A 24338-nucleotide genomic window follows, 5' to 3' on the forward strand; every position below is an offset into this window, starting at 1 on the left:
GTTAGAGTGAAACTTACAGGAGGGTATCTCTCCAGGAACAGGGTTGGAGTGAAACCTACAGGAGGGTATCTCTCCAGGAACAGGGTTGGAGTGAAACCTACAGGAGGGTATCTCTCTAAGAACAGGGTTGGAGTGAAACTTACAGGAGGGTATCTCTCCAGGAACAGGGTTGGAGTGAAACTTACAGGAGGGTATCTCTCCAGGAACAGGGTTGGTGAGCCCTGATCTAGATTATACACCCAGCATGTTGACATCACCCATCAACAATTTCCACCAGACATTATCATAGTGAGGGTTTAAAGAAATCTACAGTTGGGGCCAGGCTAAAAAAAATGATCTTCGGGGCTGAAATATCTAGTATTATACTTTATACGACATCTTGAAATGTATATATACATTCTACCTAGCAACAGTTGACACAGAAACAATTGATAAATAAGGGTAATATAAGAACGCAGGCTTGGAGCAAATGAGTGCATATTGACTGTGTGATCTGGTATCACTGAGCCATTGACTATCTATCATAGTAATAGCTGTCATATCTTACACAGTGGGATCACTTCAGCATTATCTCTATCTTTATGTGAATGGAGCTCTGATCAGTTTTTGGTCAAGGTAGGGTCCTGTTTCTATTCATTAGGAATGAGACCACTTGATACACACACACACACACACACACACACACACACACACACACACACACACACACACACACACACACACACACACACACACACACGAGATGAGCCAGGTGACACTGAATCTCTTCATTCACAAACATGAGCATGGATGCGTACATACCAACCATCCTCAGCGCTCCTGGGGAACTAAATAGTACCTTTCTTATTGTATTGTTCAGATGTATGCTGTCAATCACATGAACACGTTGCACAGATTGGTGGCTTAAAGAGAGAGGGGAGATATGGAAAAGCTTTACTGTACAGAATGTTAAACGTCAGGGAGAAATCCTATAAGAGACTTTTCTCTTCGTTTCCTTTTCCCTCCTTTCATTTCAGCCCAATATGTTTGATTGACAGGCCTTTCTCTGTTGATAGAGGAGGTTTGATAGTTGGAGGTCTCTGTTGATAGAGGAGGTTTGATGGTTGGAGGTCTCTGTTGATAGAGGAGGTTTGATAGTTGGAGGTCTCTGTTGATAGAGGAGGTTTGATAGTTGGAGGTCTCTGTTGATAGAGGAGGTTTGATGGTTGGAGGTCTCTGTCGATAGAGGAGGTTTTATAGTCGGAGGTCTGTTAGTTGAAGGTCTGTCGATAGAGGAGGTTTTATAGTCGGAGGTCTGTTAGTTGAAGGTCTGTCGATAGAGGAGGTTTGATAGTTGGAGGTCTCTGTCAATAGAGGAGGTTTGATAGTTGGAGGTCTGTTAGTTGAAGGTCTGTCGATAGAGGAGGTTTGATAGTTGGAGGTCACTGTCATTAGAGGAGGTTTGATGGTTGGAGGTCTCTGTCAATAGAGGAGGTTTGATAGTTGAAGGTCTGTCAATAAAGGAGGTTTGATAGTTGGAGGTCTGTTAGTTGAAGGTCTGTTGATAGAGGAGGTTTGATAGTTGGAGGTCTCTGTCAATAGAGGAGGTTTGATAGCTGGAGGTCTCTGTTGATAGAGGAGGTTTGATAGCTGGAGGTCTCTGTTGATAGAGGAGGTTTGATAGTTGGAGGTCTCTGTCAATAGAGGAGGTTTGATGGTTGGAGGTCTCTGTCAATAGAGGAGGTTTGATAGTTGGAGGTCTGTTAGTTGAAGGTCTGTCAATAGAGGAGGTTTGATAGTTGGAGGTCTCTGTCAATAGAGGAGGTTTGATAGCTGGAGGTCTGTTAGTTGAAGGTCTGTTGATAGAGGAGGTTTGATAGTTGGAGGTCTCTGTCAATAGAGGAGGTTTGATAGCTGGAGGTCTCTGTCAATAGAGGAGGTTTGATAGTTGGAGGTCTCTGTCAATAGAGGAGGTTTGATAGTTGGAGGTCTGTTAGTTGAAGGTCTGTTGATAGAGGTTTGATAGTTGGAGGTCTCTGTTGATAGAGGAGGTTTGATAGTTGGAGGTCTCTGTCAATAGAGGAGGTTTTATAGTTGGAGGTCTGTTAGTTGAAGGTCTGTTGATAGAGGAGGTTTGATAGCTGGAAGTCTCTGTCAATAGAGGAGGTTTGATAGTTGGAGGTCTGTTAGTTGAAGGTCTGTCAATAGAGGAGGTTTGATAGCTGGAGGTCTCTGTCAATAGAGGAGGTTTGATAGCTGGAGGTCTCTGTCAATAGAGGAGGTTTGATAGTTGGAGGTCTCTGTCAATAGAGGAGGTTTGATAGCTGGAGGTCTCTGTCAATAGAGGAGGTTTGGTGGTTGGAGGTCTCTGTCAATAGAGGAGGTTTGATAGTTGGAGGTCTCTGTCAATAGAGGAGGTTTGATAGTTGGAGGTCTCTGTCGATAGAGGAGGTTTGATGGTTGGAGGTCTCTGTTGATAGAGGAGGTTTGATAGTTGAAGGTCTGTCGATAGAGGAGGTTTTATAGTCGGAGGTCTGTTAGTTGAAGTCTGTCGATAGAGGAGGTTTTATAGGCGGAGGTCTCTGTTGATAGAGGAGGTTTGATAGTTGAAGTCTGTCGATAGAGGAGGTTTTATAGGCGGAGGTCTCTGTTGATAGAGGAGAATTTATAGTCGGAGGTCTGTTGATAGAGGAGGTTTGATAGTTGGAGGTAGTTGGGGATGAGATTGGTTTTGTGTACACAGAAAATGATAACATTTTCCTGAATGGCATGTTCAAACTCACCAGGTGGAGAGCAGAGAAAGATACAATGGAATACAAATTTAGTCGTACAGGTAACTGACAAAATAAACACTGACATAAAGTGTCCAAATATGACATTGGGCCACCAAGAGCCAGAACAGCTTCAATGCACCTTGGCACAGATTCTACAAGTGTCTGGAACGCTATTGGAGGGATGTGACACCATTCTTCCACAAGAAATTCCATCTGTATTGTGTGATGCTTCAAGCAAGCAGTTGTTTAATAGACTGAAGGGACAGACAGACAGACAGACAGACAGACAGACAGACAGACAGACAGACAGACAGACAGACAGACAGACAGACAGACAGACAGACAGACAGACAGACAGACAGACAGACAGACAGATGTGCTTCTCTTCTGATGTTCATTCTGGAACCATCCACCTGCCTTCCAGAACTCTATAATTAGCATTGTCTGTCTGTCAGCCACACACACAAACAGGCTCACACACACACACACACACTCACATATAGTATGCACACACACATACTGTCAGCCGCAAGAGTTCATTAAAACGCAGATTTCGAGAGGTGATAAGGAAAACAGCAAAAAAGAACCCTTTGAAAAATGAAAAAAAAAAATATTAATTTCGTTATTTTCTTCCACACTTCATGTCAAAAGAGGGGGACCGGAAGCTATGTTTCCTATCAGTCAATCATATTCCTTGTGGTTCTTGTTGAAAGAGACGAGGAAGATAATACCAGGGCACACACAGAGAGAGAGAGGAGAGAGGAGAGAGAGAGAGAGAGAGAGAAAGACACAAAGATACAGAGGGATAGATAGAGAGGCAAAGATACAGGGGGCGAGAGAGAGAGGCAAAGATACAGGGGGCGAGAGAGAGGCAAAAATACAGGGGGCGAGAGAGAGGCAAAGATACAGGGGGCGAGAGAGAGAGGCAAAGATACAGGGGGCGAGAGAGAGAGGCAAAGATACAGGGGGCGAGAGAGAGAGGCAAAAATACAGGGGGCGAGAGAGAGGCAAAGATACAGGGGGCGAGAGAGAGGGCAAAAATACAGGGGGCGAGAGAGAGGCAAAGATACAGAGGGATAGATAGAGAGGCAAAGATACAGGGGCGAGAGAGAGAGGCAAAGATACAGAGGGATAGATAGAGAGGCAAAGATACAGGGGGCGAGAGAGAGGCAAAGATACAGGGGGCGAGAGAGAGAGGCAAAGATACAGGGGCGAGAGAGAGAGGCAAAAATACAGGGGGCGAGAGAGAGAGGCAAAGATACAGGGGAGAGAGAGAGGCAAAGATACAGGGGAGAGAGAGAGAGGCAAAGATACAGGGGAGAGAGAGAGAGGCAAAGATACAGGGGGAGAGAGAGAGAGGCAAAGATACAGGGGAGAGAGAGAGAGGCAAAGATACAGAGAGGGGAGAGAGAGTGGAGGCAAAGATACAGGGGCGAGAGAGAGAGGCAAAGATACAGAGGGATAGATAGAGAGGCAAAGATACAGGGGGAGAAAGAGAGAGGCAAAGATACAGGGGGAGAGAGAGAGAGGCAAAGATACAGGGGGCGAGAGAGAGAGGCAAAGATACAGAGGGATAGATAGAGAGGCAAAGATACAGAGGGATAGATAGAGAGGCAAAGATACAGGGGGCGAGAGAGAGAGGCAAAGATACAGGGGGCGAGAGAGAGAGGCAAAAATACAGGGGGCGAGAGAGAGAGGCAAAGATACAGGGGGAGAGAGAGAGGCAAAGATACAGGGGGAGAGAGAGAGAGGCAAAGATACAGGGGGAGAGAGAGAGAGGCAAAGATACAGGGGGAGAGAGAGAGGCAAAGATACAGAGGGATAGATAGAGAGGCAAAGATACAGGGGGAGAGAGAGAGAGGCAAAGATACAGGGGGAGAGAGAGAGAGGCAAAGATACAGGGGAGAGAGAGAGGGAGGCAAAGATACAGAGAGGGAGAGAGAGTGGAGGCAAAGATACAGAGAGAGAGAGAGAGGCAAAGATACACTAAGAGAGAGAGAGAGAGAGAGATGCAAAGATACAGAGGGATAGATAGAGAGGCAAAGATACAGGGGGCGAGAGAGAGAGGCAAAGATACAGGGGCGAGAGAGAGAGGCAAAGATACAGGGGGCGAGAGAGAGAGGCAAAGATACAGGGGGCGAGAGAGAGAGGCAAAGATACAGGGGGAGAGAGAGAGGCAAAGATACAGGGGGAGAGAGAGAGAGGCAAAGATACAGGGGGAGAGAGAGAGAGGCAAAGATACAGGGGGAGAGAGAGAGAGGCAAAGATACAGGGGGAGAGAGAGAGGCAAAGATACAGGGGGAGAGAGAGAGGGAGGCAAAGATACAGAGAGGGAGAGAGAGTGGAGGCAAAGATACAGAGAGAGAGAGAGAGGCAAAGATACACTAAGAGAGAGAGAGAGAGAGATGCAAAGATACAGAAAGAGAGAGAGAGAGGCAAAGATACAGAAAGAGAGAGAGAGAGAGAGAGAGAGAGAGAGATGCAAAGATACAGAAAGAGAGAGAGAGAGGCAAAGATACAGAGAGAGAGCGAGAGAGGAAAGTGTGTGTGAGAGAGAGAGAGTTCCAGATCCTAGGGTTAGGGATCTGCAATGCAGCGTTCAAAGAAAATGGAGGCATTTGATAATACAAATAATAATAATTATTATTAAATATTTTATTATAATTTGGTGAATGCTTATTTTTCCTATGTCATATATTTTTTCTTGTGTTCATATGTATGTGTGAATTGGAAATTAGTTTTTTGTATATCCCACCCTCGGAGAGTGGGGTCACAGCCAGGGTCTGCCATTATCAATGGAGAGAGGTAGCTGAGAGAGAAACAAAGTGAGCTGGAGAGAAAGAATGACAGCAACAACAAAGACTTTGTGTTGAACTAATGGACAGCATACACTCTTCGGAAGACCTGGAGCTGAAGCCCAGAGCTTCACACACACCACAACAGACATTAGAGCAAATTAAACCTGGAAAAAAGAGACTTGAATCAAAAGCCTATTGAAATGCAGCTACATAATTATTATAATTATTACCCATTATCAATGGCAGGCAACAGAGATAAGGCCTCTCTAATTAGTGTTTTAATAACAGCATATTTTGACATATGTCAGCTGTCAGTCAGACTGTGAAAAAGTGAAATCAAAACATACGTACTTTGTTCGAACCTGTGTACAAGCAAACACGCTCCATTTCAATCCAATGAATAGAACTAGGAATTCACTCCAGAAGCCTCAACAGAGAATATCATTACAAAATGTAATATATGTATTTTTACAGAAGACAGATGGGCCTGTAGGTATTACATTCTCTCTCTATGGCGGGAACCCAGTAATCTGGCAGATACCTCAGTCAAAGTCCTCCTGCCTTTTGTTGTATAGCACACTGTATTACTTATACAACTAATATAAGGACAGGACATGAGACGGGAGTAGAAATTAACGTGGCCATTTAATGCGTTTCACAGGAAGAACATTCCAAGCATTTCAAAGTAGGTAAGCAAGGGGGGGGGGGGGGTTACAGGTGCCCTAAAGGGACAAAACTAGAATATCAATACACAACATATCCCTCCCCCTTTACCTTTGATGACTCATAAGGAAAAAGTAAATATTCACTGTTTTGCCTATTGTCTTCATTTTAATATAAGTTCTCTTAATGTAAATAAATGAACTTTTCAGAATAACCTTTTCTAAACTAGGGATAGAGGGTAGACTGCCTCAGTCCCCAGACAACCCTGGGGTGTATTCTGCCCCAATGTCAGAGGTTAGTCTGAACTATATAGTCAACCTGTCAGGGGGTCGTCTTTCTCTTGCAGGGTAATGACGATGTACAGGTGGGTCTACAGTCACATTATCTCTGAGTCTGAGTGGTGATGGTGTATGCCCAGACTGGGGTGCAACAGTACCCTGAGTAGGCACTCTGGCTGGTTCAGGTGAGCCTGGAGCACTTTCCACATTTGTAGGTTGCTGCAGTGGATGTTCAGGTGATAGCTCGTAGTCATGGTAGGTCTCCAGTAGCTGATCTTGTTTTGTCACTTGACATGAATCATCTCTGAGGTTGGTTCCTGGCAACAGTTGATCCACGTGTCTCGTCCAGATGATGTTTTCGAGTGTATGAACTGTGTAGGACACAGGCCCTGTTTGTGCAATCACTGTGGCTGGTATCCACTTTGGACCTTTGCAGTAGTTCCAAGCAAGAACTCTCTCTCCAGCTATGAAGCTTCTGTCTTTTGCTTTGCTCCGTCTCTTAACCTGTGCTCTCTGTTGTGTCTGTACAACCCGTCTCGTCTTTGGAGGTCTCAGGAGGTCGAGTCACGTGCGAAGCTGTCTTTTCATCATGGCTGACGCGGGTGCCACTTTGGTTGTAGCGTGGGGAGTGTTTCTGTAGGTTAACAGGAAGGTGTTTAGGCGCCTATTGAGGGAGCCATTCCCTTGTGATGATTTTAAAGCTTGCTTCATCGTTTGGACGAACCTTTCAGGTTCGGCCGTTCATTGCAGGGTGACACGGCGCTGACTTGATGTGCTGAATTCCATTTGCTTCCATGAATGACCGGAACTCTTCAGACACCAGTTGGGGGGCCATTATCACTAATGAGTTGAGTTGGCAAGCCAAAGCGACTGAAGATTGACCGTAGCTCTTCGATGGTTCTCTCCGCTGAAGTGCTCTTCATCACTGTGACCTCAGGCCATTTGCTGTGTGCGTCAACTACGACTAAGAACATACGATCCTCCAGTGGGCCTGCATAGTCTATGTGGACTCGCTGCCAAGGCTCCTCTGGGAAGTCCCATGGGTGTAGTGGCGCTAGCTGAGGCATGTTCCTCATATTTTGACATGCAGAACATGACTTGACCTTGTCTTCGATAGCTGCGTCCAGACCTGGCCACCAAAAGTAGCTGTGTGCAATCTCCTTCATTTGCACCATGCCACAGTGCCCTGAATGGAGTTCTTCAAGCACCTGCCTTCTCAGTGGCGGTGGTATGATGACTCAAAAACCCCATAGCAAGCATCCAAACTAAACTGTGAGCTCGTTTCTCCTCACTAGGTAAGGTTGTAGGCTGTCCGACATCTCTCCTTCTTTTCCACAAGTGACAATGTCCATGACCTCAGACATCACTGGATCAGTGTGGGTGTACTTTTTCACTTGGACAGATGTAACTGGGGCGTTCGTCACTTCCTTGAAGTAGAAGATTTCAGCCTTGGAGTGCTCAGTGTGTGCGACAGGTAAGGGAAGCCTTGAGAGGCCATCTGCATTGCAGTGCTGCTCAGACCTTCTGTACTTGATATCGTACTGGTGAGCAGATAACAATAACGCCCATCGCTGCATGCGGCTGGCTGCAAGCGACGGAATGCCGGTGTGGGGACCAAAGATGGAGGTGAGGGGTCTATGGTCCGTCAGCAGTGTGAATCGTCGGCCAAACAGAAACTGATGAAATTTCTTAACTCCAAACACAATGGCGAGTGCTTCGCGCTCTATCTGTGCATAATTGCTCTCGGCTTTACTTAAGGTCCGTGACACGAAAGCAATTGGCCTTTCTTCACCTGATGGCATGATTTGTGAGACAACTGCACCAACACCATAAGGCAATGCATCACATGCCAACTGTAATGGGGTTGAAGTGGGTTAGGGCCTCTAACTGAGCTAAGGCTGTTTTCACTTTCTTGAAGGCCTCCTCACATCTGTCTGTCCACTTCAACTGTTTGGTTTTGTTAAAAAGTTCATGCAGTGGCTTTAACATGTTAGCTAGGTTTGGTACAAACTTTACGTAGTATGTCAGTAGTCCTAAGAATGATCTCAGCTGACTCAGCTTCTGTGAGGATGGAGCTTCCGCAAAGGCCTTCACCTTCGATGGCGCCTTGTGGAGCCCCGAACTGTCGATGACGTGGCCCAGGTACTCGCATTTGTCCTTCCGGACCCTCAGACAGTACTCCTCCAATCTCTGTAGTGTAGCATTCAGGTTTCTCAGGTGCTCCTGCTCGTCTTTGCCGGTGATGAGTAGATCATTGAGGTAACATTGGACCCCAGTGAGCCCGCTCAGTATCTGGTCCATAACTTTCTGAAACAAGGCCGGAGCTGAAGTGATTCCAAAAGGAAGCCTCCGGTACCTGTACAGTCCTTTGTGAGTCACTATGGTCAACAGTTCTTGTGACTCTTGGTCCACATGCATCTGTAGATAGACTTATGTCATGCCTATCTTACTGAATTGTTGTCCTCCAGCTAAACCAGAAAGAGGTCGTCAATGAGGGGTAGTGGATATTTTTCAGCAGTCAAGACTGGGTTAATGGTGACTTTGAAATCACCACAGAGTCTGAGTGATCCATCTTTTTTATGACTGGAACAACGGGTGTAGCCCATTCACTAACATTCACTGGATCCAATACTCCACTCTCCACTAGTCTGTTTAGCTCAATTTCAACTTTTGGTTTTATGGAGTATGGGACAGGTCTAGCTTTGAAGCATTTTGGCTTGCTGTCTGGTTTCACGGTCAGTTTAACTGCTATGTCCTTCATACTGCCAAGGTCTCCTTTGAACACATCCGCGTGTTTCCTCAATATCCCTTGTAGGTTTGTGTCCTCTTTTGCAACCATGTGAATTTCCTGCCAGTTTAGTTTGATCTTTTCCAGCCATGTGTGTCCTAGCAATGCTGGATGGTTGCCTTTCACAATGTAGAGTGGTAGCTTTACCTTCTGTTTGTTGAGCTCCATTGTAACAATCACACTTCCTCTCACTGGAACAATCTCACCGGTGTATGTTTTCAGTGTCATCTTTGTGGGCTGTAGTGTGAGGTGATGTAGTTTCACCTTGTATACAGCCTCAGACAGCAGAGATATGGCTGCTCCAGTCTCCACTTGCATCCGTACTGCGTTTCCATCCAGTAGCGGTGTCACCCAGTACCCATGTCCATTGTCTGAAATGGACAAAACATGCAAAGATTCTTCACTTTCTTTTTGTACTTCCTGAAGTCGCTTTTTTTTCTGCAGTCTAAGTCTTTGCACCAACACTCCTCTGCTTGGTGACCTGGTTTCCTGCAGCGATAGCATGGCTTGCCACCTCCTGCCTTGTTTTTTTAACTCCGTAGACACCTTATGCACTTTGGTCGATGCACTTAGCTGTTGTGCGTCTTTATTTGCCATTTCCATTGACGTACTCACTTCTATTGCTCTCTGCAATGTTAAGTTACTCTCAGTCAAAAGGTGTTTCTGAATTGCCTCGCTCTGCATGCCACACACTAACCTATCACGTATAGTGTCACTCATTGATCGCCCAAATTCAGTGTTCAGATAACTGTTTCAATACAGTCACAAACTGTGAGATTGATTCCCCCTCCTCTTGATTTCTCTTATGAAACCGGAATCTCTCTGCGATTATCAGTGGTTTGGGAGAATAATGTCCTTCTAAGGTAGCCACAATTTCATCATATGATTTATCACCAGGTTTTTCAGGCGTTACTAGGCTGCGCAGTAGATTGAATGTTTTTCCTCCCATAACAGTCAAAAATGTTGGCAGAGTGACTTCTGCTTTAATTCCATTTGCCAACACAAAGTACTCAAAACGTTCTGTGTAAGAACTCCATTGTTCCACAGATTCATCAAATGTTCCTATATTTCCAATCGATGCAGACATTTTCGGTTTATTTTTCTTTCTCACACTTTTCAGACGGTCGCTTACACCCAGACCCCTTTTTTTTTTTTCTTTTAACTCACGATGACTTCACTTTCTCCCACAGCGAAACTCTTCCTATCCCTCGAGGCTCTCATTGCCGTGACATCAAAGGCTAGCTAGCGTCACTCGACTGGCTAGCTCCACGTTTTGTTTGCGTCTTTCTACAGCGAAAAAAAAATATGAATTTAACTCTTTCTGCCGAAGATGATGAGCACAAACGTAAGAACGTTTCTTCCTCGTCACCAGTTTTGTTGTATTAGCACACTGTATTACTTATACAACTAATATAAGGACAGGACATGAGACGGGAGTAGAAATTAACGTGGCATTGTTTAATGCGTTTCACAGGAAGAACATTCCAAGCATTTCAACGCAGGTAAGCAAAGGGTGGTTACAGGTGCCCTAAAGGGACAAAACTAGAATATCAATACACAACAACTTTAGAGTCTGGAAAGGCTCCTTACATCAATAATGAAGGGGGCTGTGCTTTATGCTGATTGGTTCCCCTTGGTGTCTTTCTCACTGAACACCAACAGGAACAGCCACACACAGCCCCCGAGCACCGCCCCCTTCCAATTACAACTGTTGGATTTTCAAATCCGAACAAACGAGAGGTCTCAACCCGCCAGGGAAAAAATAATACATTTGTGAGAACCAATCAATATTTCTGACCTAATATTTCATTGACAAATGGCCTCCTGTCCAGACTGGTGAGTCACAGCTCTTCCTCGCTGTGTGGTCACGTGGGTCGCATCAGCCAGGCTAGGACCACAGCCAGGCTAGGACCACAGAGACAAATAGCTTTTTTATATGTGGCGTATTACCTTTACCGAGCTATGGAAGCCTATCAGGGTCAAAGGCAAATTGATAGTCTCTGATGGGGGAATTGAATTGTCGATATCAATTTCACTGCGTGACAGAGAGTTGGAAAGAGAGAGAATATGTGTGTCTCTATATATGTGTGTGTGTGTGTGTGTGTGTGTGTGTGTGTGTGTGTGTGTGTGTGTGTGTGTGTGTGTGTGTGTGTGTGTGTGTGTGTGTGTGTGTGTGTGTGTGTGTGTGTGTGTGTGTGTGTGTGTGTGTGTGTGTGTGGCACTGAGAGTTGGGTGTCAGTAGCCAAAATGAGGGGTGACCAGGATCTGAATTAGGTGCACGCTGTGGAGATGAGAAGAGCAGACGACAATTAGGGACGGACCAATACAATAGGATAGGTTCCTACACTCTTAAGTGGATTCTTTTGCACTGTCCTGAAGAGGTCAGTGAATATGGATGTGTCCCAAATCTCTTAACACGCTTCCTTGCCTCCACCACACACTCATGTAAAGTAGGGAGGATCAGAATGAATTCCACCACATTATGTTCACCAGTTAAGTATTCCCAGATCAGGTAGCTATCTTGAGGATATGGTTCCATTGGATCAATGTCCACTGTTCTGTCAGTCACTTTGCATTGAATCATCTGCTGAATGGCCACATTATGATGTAGCCAAGGAGGGTCCAGCTGTTTAAGACCACGGGATTTGCAGCTAAAGAACTTCTCTGCAGTTTGAGAGTAGATGATGGCGTGAGTAAAGTGTGTGTGTGAGCTTAGTCTTTTCGTGAATTGCATATTAACACCACGTTTATGCACTCCAGCGAAGGGTGGTTAAGTGTTTGTCAACATTCAGTTACAACAGACACACACACACACACACACACACACACACACACACACACACACACACACACACACACACACACACACACACACACACACACACACACACACACACACACACACACACACACACACACACACACACACACACCACTCCTCATGAGTGGTTAACGGTGCTTGTCTAGGCTCCTTTGAACCCCTCTGCATATGTGTCTTAAACTGGCTCTTACAGATAAACACTGTGTGTGTGTGTGTGTGTGTGTGTGTGTGGCTCTCACAGATAAACACTTTGTGAGTGTGTGTGTGTGGCTCTCACAGATAAACAGTAGGAATACAAATATCATTTTGTTTTTGGTATAAAACAACAGAAGAACATAAGGCCGTCCTAGAAAATGGGCTCCCGAGTGGCACAGCGGTCTAAGGCACTGCATCTCAGTGCTAGAGGCATCCCTGCAGACCCTGGTTTGATCCCGGGCTGTAGCACAACCAGCCGTGAGCGCACAATTGGCCCAGCGTTGTCCGGGGGAGGGTTTGGCCGGGGTAGGCCGTCATTGTAAAATAAGACTTTGTTCTTAACTGAGCTGCCTGGTTAAGTAAAATAGGGCCTATTCACTTATGTATTTATTTAACCAAGATAGTCAACTCACAGACAGTCATGTATTTTTTAACCTTTATTTAACTAGGCAAGTCAGTTAGGAACAAATTCTTATCTACAATGATGGCCCACCAAAAGGCAAAAGGCCTCCTGCGGGGACAGGGGCCTGGGATTAAAAATAAAATAAAAATATAGGACAAAACACACATCACGACAAGAGAGACACCACAACACTACGTAAGGAGAGACAACCACATAGCATGGCAGCAACACAACATGACAACAACATGGTAGCAACACAACATGGCAGCAGCACAACATGGTAGCAGCACAAAACATGGTACAAACATTGTTGGGCACAGACAACAGCACAAAGGGCAAGAAGGTAGAGACAACAATACATCACACAAAGCAGCCACAACTGTCAGTAAGAGTGTCCATGATTGAGTCTTTGAATGAAGAGATTGAGATAAAACTGTCCAGTTTGAGTGTTTGTTGCAGCTCGTTCCAGTCGCTAGCTGCAGTGAACTGAAAAGAGGAGCGACCCAGAGATGTGTGTGCTTTGGGGACCTTTAACAGAATGTGACTGGCAGAACAAGTGTTGAATGTGGAGGATGAGGGCTGCAGTAGATATCTCAGCATGGGTAGGATGGTCCTCTGAATCAGGGTTAGTTTGGCAGCTGGGGTGAAAGAGGAGCGATTACGATAGAGGAGACAAAGTCTAGATTTAACCTTAGCCTGCAGTTTTGATATGTGCTGAGAGAAGGACAGTGTACCGTCTAGCCAGTAACAACTGCTTTCCAAGGAGTCCTACACTGAACAGTCAACATGGTTCCTGTGTTATAGTAGTGTCATTTCACCGGTGTGACTGGTAGACATTATGTGATTTTGTAGAAAAAGTGAAACCAGTGGGATGCACAGGTAACTGCCAAAATAAAGGAAACACCAACATGAAGTGTCTTAATAGGGCGTTGGGGCACCACAAGCAAGAACAGCTTCAATGCACCTTGGCATAGATTCTACCAATGTCTAACCTGGTCCCGTGTGTCATTTCATTGGCATGACTATAGACACATTACACTTTTTGGGGGGAGAAATTGACATTGTTAAACCCATTTAAATGTAAGTGATATAGCGTACACAAAACAGTGAACCTTGTCCTGTGTGTTGGTGTCATTTCATTGGTGTGACTAGATACATTACAAAATATGTTTTAGGAAAAGTGACGTTGAAAATGGAAAATCCATTTGAATTGCTTTAGCTGTAATGCATACTCTTTAGTATGGATTACAGCCTAACCCACGTTAATCCAGCAGGAGAAACACACACACACACACACACACACACACACACACACACACACACACACACACACACACACACACACACACACACACACACACACACACACACACACACACACACACACACACACACACACACACACACACACACACACACACACACACACACACACATTGATCCAGCAGAGAAATGAAGTAAACCGCTGTGTCGTGCCTAGCTGCCTGCAAGACACTTTCTTCTCTACTTTCTCCTCCTTTTTAGTCCCTCTTTCTCACTCCTTTATTCCCATTTAGTCCCTCTTTCTCACTCCTTTATTCCCATTTAGTCCCTCTTTCTCACTCCTTTATTCCCTTTTAGTCCCTCTTTCTCACTCCTTTATTCCCATTTAGTCCCTCTGTCTCACTCCTTTATTCCCATTTAGTCCCTCTTTCTTCTCCCTTAGTTCCTTTAAAAAGCGTTGATGTTAGCTTTATTGTTTTTCTGTATTGTAGAGCACAGAAGCTCTATAACTGAATTGTGAAAGGATTGTAAACAATGGAGAATGTCTATGAAATTAGATTTGATTGTTTTAGGGTTTTTAACATTTACATATTTATTGGTGAGTAGTATGCTAATGTATTTGCAGCAGAACTGCAATTCGATGATGCTGTGTGTGTGTCTGTGTGTGTTTGTCTATGCGTTATGCATTTTGTTTTATACATTTGAATAATATTACTTGTGGGAAAGGCATGTTATTATGAAAAGTCTAAATCTATGTTCCTCTTCTTTAGTATTAAATTGAATAATCCTCATTGCTAATGGATATTTCAGTGTATCATGTTACCTTGAAGTGATGGCATATCTTCATTTTTTTCATTATATCTCTTTTACACAGCTCATTTTGAAACCAGACCTAAAGTCAATTAATTAGAAATCCTTAGGGAATACGTGAAAGGGATTAACAATTTGTAATTAGCTGTTTTAATGCAAATGTCTGTTTCTTCTCATTTTTTCTCACTTTCTGGATCTCTCTCTCTCTCTCTCTCTCTCTCTCTCTCTCTCTCTCTCTCTCTCTCTCTCTCTCTCTCTCTCTCTCTCTCTCTCTCTCTCTCTCTCTCTCTCTCTCTCTCTCTCTCTCTCTCTCTCTCTCTCTCTCAGGTTCTCTGCCAAACTGAAAGGGAGTTTTCCTCCATCTCTGTCGCTGAGGGAAACGGTCATTAGGGGCCATGAGTTGTTGCTGGGGCTACCATCATTGTATCCCTCCGACGCGGAACACTTAAAATGGGGTCTATGTTACCAGCTACCATGGCTGCCAAGCGGCAAGCCATGCTCTAATCGCCTAGGCAACAACCTATCTGTGACCTACGACTTCCTGTCTCTACTTCCTGCTCTGGCCACACCCCTTCCTTACCTGTCACCCAACCTGATTTCAAACTTGCCTGCTTCCTTTCCTAATATTCTCCCCTTTCCCTTATTTTCTTAATAAGATAACCCCTCCTATCCTCCCTTCCTCCCTAACCATGGCCAACAGGTTTCTCCACCTCCCCTCCATCCCGCTCTCCCTATCCCTCTCTCCGTCCATCTTCCTCTACCTTCTCCCCCCATTACTTCTTCTCCTCCACCTCCCTGGGTCCGTCCGGGGGGACTGCTGGCTGATCGAGGGGGATAAAGGCTACGTGTGGCTGGCCATCTGCAGTCAGAACCAGCCCCCGTACGAGACCATCCCCCAGCACATCAACAATACGGTACTGTTATGTTTTATATTATAGAATATATATTATGCTATACAGCCTACCCCTAGCGGTAATTGTAAAATCTGTCATTTTAATTCCAATGCTGGTTTTGCTCATTGGGGTGTTCCTTTTCAACCACCGAATAACATCACCAAGAGTTAGTACAATATAGAATTGAAACAGTATTGGGGCTGGAACAGAGCCTTGAGGAACACTAAAACGTACCTTACTTTTCAACCACCGTAGTTCATATGTTCCATAGGAACCACCATAGTTTGGCAAAGCTAAAACGGAATGTTTTGTTTATGCTAGCTTACAAATACTAGCTCACTGTTTTGTTATACTACTTTACAAATGTTGAGCCGTTTGATGAAGAAAAAATTAGATTTTTGAATTAGATTTTATTCGATTTATTTGACCATTTGATAAACACCGCGTGGATACAATGCATTTAAAAATAATTTCCATTGTGGTCCTCTTTCAACCCAACTTTCAACAGAAATGCAAAGCTAACACTAAATGTTTCCTTATGCTAGCTCGTGAATGCCGAGCCATTTGATATTAAATAAGTTCTCGTTCTTTTAACACAATAGGTCCATGACCTGAGGCTGAATGAGAACAAGCTGAAAGCAGTGCTATTCCACTCCATGTATCGCTTCACCAACCTCACAGACCTCAACCTCACCAAGAATGAGATCTCTTACATAGAGGACGGGGCCTTTACCCATCAGGCCAACCTACAGGTAAGGGATTTGATTGGTTGGTTGGTGGATGTGTTGAGAGGGAGGGATTTGATTGGTTGATTGGTTAGTTGGTTGGTTGATTGATTGGTTAATTGGTATGTTGGTTGGTTGATTGGTTAGTTGGCTGGATGACAACGAGATCTCTTACTTCAGGGATGGGCAACTCTTCTGGGGACTGATTGGTGTCACACTTTTGCCCCAGCCCCAGTTTACATACAGTAACTTGGAAAGTATTCAGACTCTGACTATTTCCACATTGTTTTACGTTACAGCCTTATTCTAAACTTGATTAAATTATATTTTTGCCTCATCAATCTACACACAATACCCCATAATGACAAAGCAAAAATAGGTTTTTAGAAATGTATGCTAATTTATTAAAAATAAAAGATGTCACATTTACATAAGTATTCAGACCCTTAGCTCAGTGATTACAGCATTGATTCTTCTTGGGTATGATGCTACAAGCTTGGCACACCTGTATTTGGGGAGTTTCTCCCATTCTTCTCTGCAGATCTTCTCAAGCTCTGTCAGGTTGGATGGGGAGAGTTGCTGCACAGCTATTTTCAGGTCTCTCCAGAGATGTTAGATTGGGTTCAAGTCCGGGCTCTGGCTGGACCACTCAAGGACATTCAGAGACTTGTCCTGAAGCCACTCCTGCGTTGTCTTGGCTGTTTGCTTAGGGTTGTTGTCCTGTTGGAAGGCGAACCTTCGCCCCAGTCTGAAGTCCTGAGTGCTCTGGAGCAGGTTTTCATCAAGGATCTCTCTGTACTTTGCTCAGTTCATCTTTGCCTCGATCCTGACTAGTCTCCCAGTCCCTCCCGCTGAAAAACATCTCCACAGCATGATGCTGCCACCACCATGCTTCACCGTAGGGATGATGCCAGGTTTCCTACAGACGTGACGCTTGGCATTCAGGCCAAGGAGTTCGATCTTGGTTTCATCAGACCAGAGAGTCTTGTTTCTCATGGTCTGAGAGTCCTTTAGGTACATTTTGGCAAACTCCAAGCAGGCTGTCATATGCTTTATACTGAACTTTGGAGCTCTTAAGAATGGTGGAGTCCACTGTGTTCTTGGGGACCTTCCATGCGGCAGAATTTATTTTGGTACCTTTTCCCAGATCTGTGCCTTGACACAATCCTCTCTCAGATTTCTACGGCCAATTCCTTTGACCTCATGGCTTGGTCTTTGCTCTGACATGCACTGTCAACTGTGTGACCTTATATAGACAGGTGTGTGCCTTTCCAAATCATGTCCAACCAATTGAATTTACCACAGGTGGACTAAAAGTTGTAGAAACGTCTCAATGATGATCAATGGATGCACCTGAGCTCAATGTCGAGTCTCATAGCAAAGGATCTGAATACTTATGTAAATAAGGTACTTCTGTTTAAATTTTTAAGACATTTGCAAATATAAAAAAAAATAATGTTTTTGCTTAGTCATTATGGGGTATTTTGTGTAGAAGGCTGAGGATTTTATTTTAGCAATTTTAGAACAAGGTTGTAACGTAACAAATTGTGGAAAAGGTCAAGGGGTCTGAGTACTTTCCGAAGGCACTGTACCTGACCCCAATAGTCAGTTAATCAGTTTAGAATGCAATTAGTATAATCAGCTGTGTTTGCTAGGGATGGGGAAAAAGTGTGACGCCACTCCGGCCCCTGAGGACTGGAGTTTCCCATCCCTGTCTTACATAGAGGATGGGGCATTCACTGATCAGGCAAACCTTCCTGTCAGGGAGGAATGGGGTTTTGATTGGTTGATCGGTCGGTTGTTTAGTTGATTGTTTGGTTGTTTGGTTGTTGGCTTGATTGGTTGACTGGTTTATTGATTGATTCGATTGACTGATTTTACTTGACTAATGCATGTTAAGGTTATATATTAATACAAAACCATTTAGGGTAAACGCAATAAGTCAAAAGGAAAATCTCAAACAATACCCTCTTCTCCATGTTATAGATCAATACTTTGACCAGTGTGTTATGTAAGTGATAAGTGGCGTCATTTGAGATAACCAAAGATTTACTGTATTTCCCTTGTGCTCCCTTCATTGGACTGGTTACTGGAACTATTCACCAAGATGAAGAAACCATTCTCCAGCTTCATTTAACAGCCCAAGTACATGGAAGCCATCATTTTCATTAGAACCAGAGTCCATGGCACACAGGGATGTTGCTATTTGTACTTACTAAGATGGAGGAAAGGCCAAGTACTTACTGTATTCCCATTGTGGTCCCTTCTAATCTTACGTCCTCCACCTTTTCTCCATGCAGTGCACTAATTCAAAAAGCAGTCTTTTCATAGGGAACATGGTGTCATTTTAGATTCCAAAGTCTTACTGTTACTCCATTGTGGTCTCCTCTCATCCTAGGTCCTCCAGCTGGGTTACAACAAGCTGACCAACCTGACAGAGGGGATGATGCGTGGCCTGGGCCGCTTGCAGTGCCTCTTCCTCCAGCACAACCTCATTGAGGTCATTGACAACAAAGCATTCGAGGAGTCCAGCTCCAGCCTCAGCAGTATCGACCTCTCGTCCAATAAGCTTGCCCGGATCGATCCGTCAACTTTCACTGTGCTAAACCGGTTAATGGTCTGCGAGCTAGCAGGAAATCCTTTCCATTGTGGATGTGATCTGTATAGTTTTCTTACTTGGTTGGAGGCATTTAATAACGTGACGCATACATACGACCGGCTGCAGTGCGAGACCCCTGGCGAGCTGTTTCTCTACCCGCTCCTGAGCCCCGTGGCCGGGCACGGACGCAGCGCTCGCACCATGCTCTCCACCATCTGTCGCGACGGCATGATCATACCCGGGATCACGTCTCAACCCGGCACCGACTGGGAGGGCTCCGGGATGGGCCCGGAGATGGACGGCCGGGCCGGGCCGTATCATCAGCCGACAGCTTCGTCCACGGCCGACCCCAACTTCAACCCCAGCATCAAACTCCAGTGGGTCACTCTGTCTGCAGCCAAGCTGTTGGTCCAGATCCCTAAACCATACAGCAAGATGTACGTCCTAGTCCAATACAACCAGAGCTTCGTCTCGGACATCCAGAACCTCAAGGAGAAGAAGGAGAAGGTGACGTTGGTGGATCTCAAACCTCACACCAACTACACCTACTGCGTAGTGTCTATAAGTAAAAACCAGCGCAACAACCACACGTGCATCTTCTTCGCCACGCGAGAGGCTGGCCCTGACGACCACCACGCCAACCAGTCAACCATGACGCATTACATCATGACGATCCTGGGGTGTCTGCTGGGGATGGTGATCGTGCTCGGGCTCGTCTACTACTGCCTGAGGAAGCGTCGGATGCAGGAGGAGAAGGAGAAGGAGATCAGCGTGAAGAAGACCATCTTGGAGATGCGGTAAGAGGGACAGACCCAATGTATTATTTAGGTTGTTGAAACCCCAGCTCTTTATTCTATGTTATTTGACATTATTCTACTCATCTCTTTTATAGCCTTATTGTTTTTTATTAATCTCTTTCATTCCATTTTATTGTTGTTACAATAACATGTGTTTGTGATTTAAATGCACTTTACTTCATTAAAGTTTGATTCAAGGTTTGAATAACTCGGGACTCATAGGTAGATGTGTTGCACCTGAATTGCATACAGCTATTTTACCTGAGATGTAAAATATTTTATTCTTATGGATTTTATCCTTGGATTTTATTTACAGGTATGGACCGGAGGCTGCAGCACAGGCAGCTAACGACCCGGCAGCCATGCAGCATCTCCAGGAACAGGCCCAGAACCAGGGGCACCACGGAGGTCACCTCCACGGAGGAGGAGGTGGCGGGGGTAATAAACTTCCCCCCTCCGCCTCCTCCAGTTCCGGCATGCTCCACGGTTCGGCCAACACCACCTCCTCCCGCCTCTCGACGCTCCCCCAAGTGGAGAAGATGGCCACAGCATTCGGTGAAGCCATGGCAACCAATAAAGGAAACTATATGGATGTGAGGACTGGGGCAGGATTATCGGGAGACGGTGGAGGATTATTACTAGCAGGGGGAGGAGGAGGAGGGGGGGAGGCGATACTGGTGGATATGCGAGGCATCAATGGTTGCAGTGAAGACGGAATGGACGTTGGGAATGATTCGGATGATGACGGACACGGATCTGCGTCGGAGATCTCGACGATCGCCATGGAGGTCGATAAAGTCAACCAGATTATCAACAACTGTATCGACGCGCTCAAGCTCGACTCCCTTGTTGCGACGACAACATCTGGTGACAACCCTACTTCTCCTCCACCTGCTTGTATCACCTCCCTCGCTCGGAACCTCATCCCCCTCTCCCAAGGCCTTGCTGACACCTGCCAGATGCTTGCCTCCTCTCCCAAAATCCATGCCCCTCCCGCGATGACCCCCATTCCCCTCGTCATGCCCCTCTCGGAGCGTCCCGGAATCAGCGGAGGGGGGTTTCTCTCGCCCCCCTATAGGGACCCACCACCGGCGAATGCCGTACGACCCTTACAGAGGCAGCTGAGCGATACAGGTGTGGTGGTCATGGGTGCTGGGAAGAACCGATGTAGCGTGTCCTCGGCTGGAGGATCCATGAAGAGCACTAGGGTCTTCAGTCTGGATGTCCCGGAGCCCCGCAGCCCAGGCCCCAACTCCTGTCCTCCATACCCAGAGAAGGGGAGCCCTGTTGGGTGTGGGGAAACCATGGAGAGGCTCCCTCTTGTGAGTGGAAATGGTAGTGGTTGTGGTAGTGGTGGTAAAGGAAACGGGATGGGTTGTGGTGGTGGGAACGGAATAGGAGGAGGGGTTAATGAAGGTGGGGTGAATGTCAATGGAGGTGGGGTGGGTTGCGGAGGGGGAGGAAGAGGGGGGGAGGACCGGGAAAGCAGCAGCAGCATCATCATCTGGAGGTACATCCAGACTACCACTGTTCTGAGCACAGGCACTCCTTCCCCGCCCTCTACTACGAGGGAGCCAACGACTCCCCCTCTCCCTCCCCATCCCAGAAGGCCTCTTTCCTCAAACCCCTGGGACGTACCAAAAGGGACCCTGCCGCCTACTCCCAGCTCTCCCCTTCCCGGCACCACAACTACTCTGGCTACTCCTCCAGCCCCGAATATTCCTCGGAAAACACCCTTCGAATCTGGGAGAGGTTCCGGCCACACAAGAAAGGCCCCCGCGACCCTCGCGAAGAGGCAACGTATATCGCTGCAGGCCACGCCTTGAGGAAGAAGGTTCAGTTTGCGAAAGACGAGGACCTCCATGATATCCTCGACTACTGGAAGGGGGTGTCGGCCCAGCAGAAGCTGTGAGAGATGAGGAAGAGGTGTAACCTAGAGGATGGCATACAGAAGGAGAAGACAGAGATGTCATAATTCTCAAGAACTCCCAGACAGTGAATGGACCTGAATGACACAACTACAACTGGTGGCTAACATGTGTACTTCCTGGTTTCTTTTATGACATCATCTGTCTTCTCATTCTTTAACTTATCCTAGGGTGTTACAACAGCAGACTCTGACAGCGATGAGGAGGATAGTAGTGGAAGTTATGGGGGAGACATTATGTAGTAGTAGTAGTAGTAGCATGACACCGGGTATTGGGTATTTTCTACAGTTCCACAATGGAACTACAGGGGTTCCACAATTATACAAGTCGTTCCACAGAAATTCCACTGTTCCATTGCGGGTTCCATCCATGGTTCCACAAGAGTTCCACATTTCTACAATGGTTCTATAGAGGTTCCAAAGTTCCATAAAGGGTTCTATAATGTCTCTGTAACGGTTCCGTAGGGGTTCTATAGTGGTTCTACAAGTTTCAAAGTTCTACATGGAGTTCCATAATGGTTCCACACTGAGCTTCTAAGCGGTTCCACATTCTCTTTTTTTCCAGGTTTGGATAAACAAAAAAACAACAATATATCAGATTTCCTTTTGCCTAGCACTTTGGTCCTTGCAGACTACCATAGAAAGACAGAGCCAGGGTAATGAGGACTCAGTAATGACTGCAGAGTCTTGTCACTAGCAGGTGTCCTAAGACTCATTACAACATATCTCCCAACAACAAGCAGCAGCATTACTCGGCTTAAACCCTGCTCCCTTAAACAGCACAGCTCATAATCCCATCAACATTCAATTCATTCACTAAACACTGGATGCATCCCAAGTGGCACCCTATTCCCTATTTTGTGCAATACTTTTGACAAGGGCCCACAGGGTTCCCATAGGGCTCTGGTCAAAAGTAGTGAACTATATAGGGAAAAGGGTGCCATTTGGGACGCATAGTCATTTCACTCTGCAGCCCACCACCTGCCTCCCTAGCAGCGCCATTTAGAGAGATAATTGAAAGGGGATGAGGAATTAGCAGTGTTTGCCTCAATCTCTTCTTCCTTCGGAGGAGTGGGGAGAGATGAGGGGGAGAGGGAGGATGGAGGGGAGAAGGAGGACAAGGAAGAGGGGAGGGGGAGGATATTAAGCGATTCTTATCGTGTTAATTGTTCTCGGCTGTAGTTAGCCCCGGAACAAAACAGGTGGAGATGCTAGCGTGGGTGGACACACACCGAGAGGTGTGTGTGTGGACGGTGGGAACCAGGCCCTGGAGCCCCTCTCTGTGTTTAGCAGGAGCGTGCTTATCGATTGGAAACACCTACACATGTTTTACAGAGCGTGGCATGCTATTGGGGCGCTCCGCCATTTTGTTTTCTCCTTCTTCTTGGCCTTTTCTAAATCAGACATGTGGATTGAGCAGATACATTGCATTCAGATAGCAAACAAGGAGGAAGGGACGTCTACACACACACACACACGCACGCACACTCTCAGTGTGTGTGTTCAGATTACTATGAAGTAAGCCGTTTTCCAGACCTACTTGCTAACATTTCCCTGGCTTCGAGCCAATTTGTTATTTACAGGTATAGCATTTTTTTCTTTTGATAAGAAAGTCAAAGCTTCCTTCAGGGGAAGATTAAAATTAGCATTTCAATAGCGCTAGTCATGCAAAAACCACTTTAGGCTGGGTTAGGAGAGGTGGAGAGAGACGAGTGTTGGCTCCCATATTGAAGCAGAAGGTAATCATGTCGGAGTAGAGAGAAGGTTCCTAGCAGAACACACAGACCACACAAGAAGTTACAGCTGAAATTAAAGACATTGCTAGTATGGTGATGTTTAGAAAAGCTAGAGTTCGCAAGGGTTCATGGTCTATTTTAGAGGGAGCGAGAGCGAGAGCGAGAGCGAGAGAGATGGATCTCTATGGAGAGTTCAGCGAGATCATATAGCAGAGCCATAGATATAAAGAGTTAGTAAAAATCCATCTTCAATGTTGGCAGCAAATGTTCCATACAAAAAACATAGTGCCAAATATGCTATTTATAGTGGCAATAAATGAACATAGCCCAATTGTTATATTTTGTATTGGTCTTTTAACCAATCATATCAGCTCTTTTCACATCTGATTCTTTCAGATCCAATCTGGTTTGACAAAATAAAAATTAGTGACAAAAAAACATCATAATTGTGTTTCCTGTTTAAACGCAGACTCTGCCTGGTTTCTGGTCTATATGGAGGTGACAGAGGTTAAACAGTGCCTTGCAACAGTATTCACCCCCATTGGCGTTTTTCCTATTTTGTTGCATTACAACCTGCAATTTAAATAGATTTTTACTTGGATTTCATGTAATGGACATACACAAAATAGTCCAAATTGGCGAAGTGAAATGAAGAAAAAAAACTTGTTTCAAAAAAATAAAAACGAAAAAGTGGTGCGTGCATATGTATTCACCCTCTTTGCTATGAAGCCCCTAAATAAGATCTGGTGCAACCAATTACTGTCAGAAGTCACATAATTAGTTAAATAAAGTCCACCTGTGTGCAATCTAAGTGTCACATGATCTGTCATATGATCTCAGTATATATACACCTGTTCTGAAAGAGTCTGCAACACCACTAAGCAAGGGG

At 45.5% G+C, this 24338-nt stretch overlaps 1 protein-coding gene across 2 annotated transcripts in view; it reads left to right on the plus strand.

The window, feature by feature from the left end:
* Nucleotides 1-24055, plus strand: part of LOC106590757 (protein phosphatase 1 regulatory subunit 29) — a 322277-nt gene extending 298222 nt beyond the window's left edge. The window contains exons 4-8 of one of the 2 annotated variants that reach the window (XM_045708350.1): nt 15100-15686; nt 16268-16417; nt 18789-19786; nt 20103-21223; nt 21262-24055. In XM_045708350.1, coding sequence (XP_045564306.1) covers nt 15462-15686; nt 16268-16417; nt 18789-19786; nt 20103-21223; nt 21262-21698 — 2931 coding nt within the window. In that variant the 5' untranslated portion in view covers nt 15100-15461 and the 3' untranslated portion in view covers nt 21699-24055. Of the gene's footprint in view, nt 1-15099; nt 15687-16267; nt 16418-18788; nt 19787-20102 lie in introns of both variants that reach the window. The other variant, XM_045708346.1, reaches the window with a different exon arrangement.
* The last annotated feature ends 283 nt before the right edge of the window (nt 24056-24338 follow it).

This window comes from Salmo salar, chromosome ssa02, assembly GCF_905237065.1.
Source record: "Salmo salar chromosome ssa02, Ssal_v3.1, whole genome shotgun sequence".
NCBI lineage: Eukaryota > Metazoa > Chordata > Actinopteri > Salmoniformes > Salmonidae > Salmo > Salmo salar.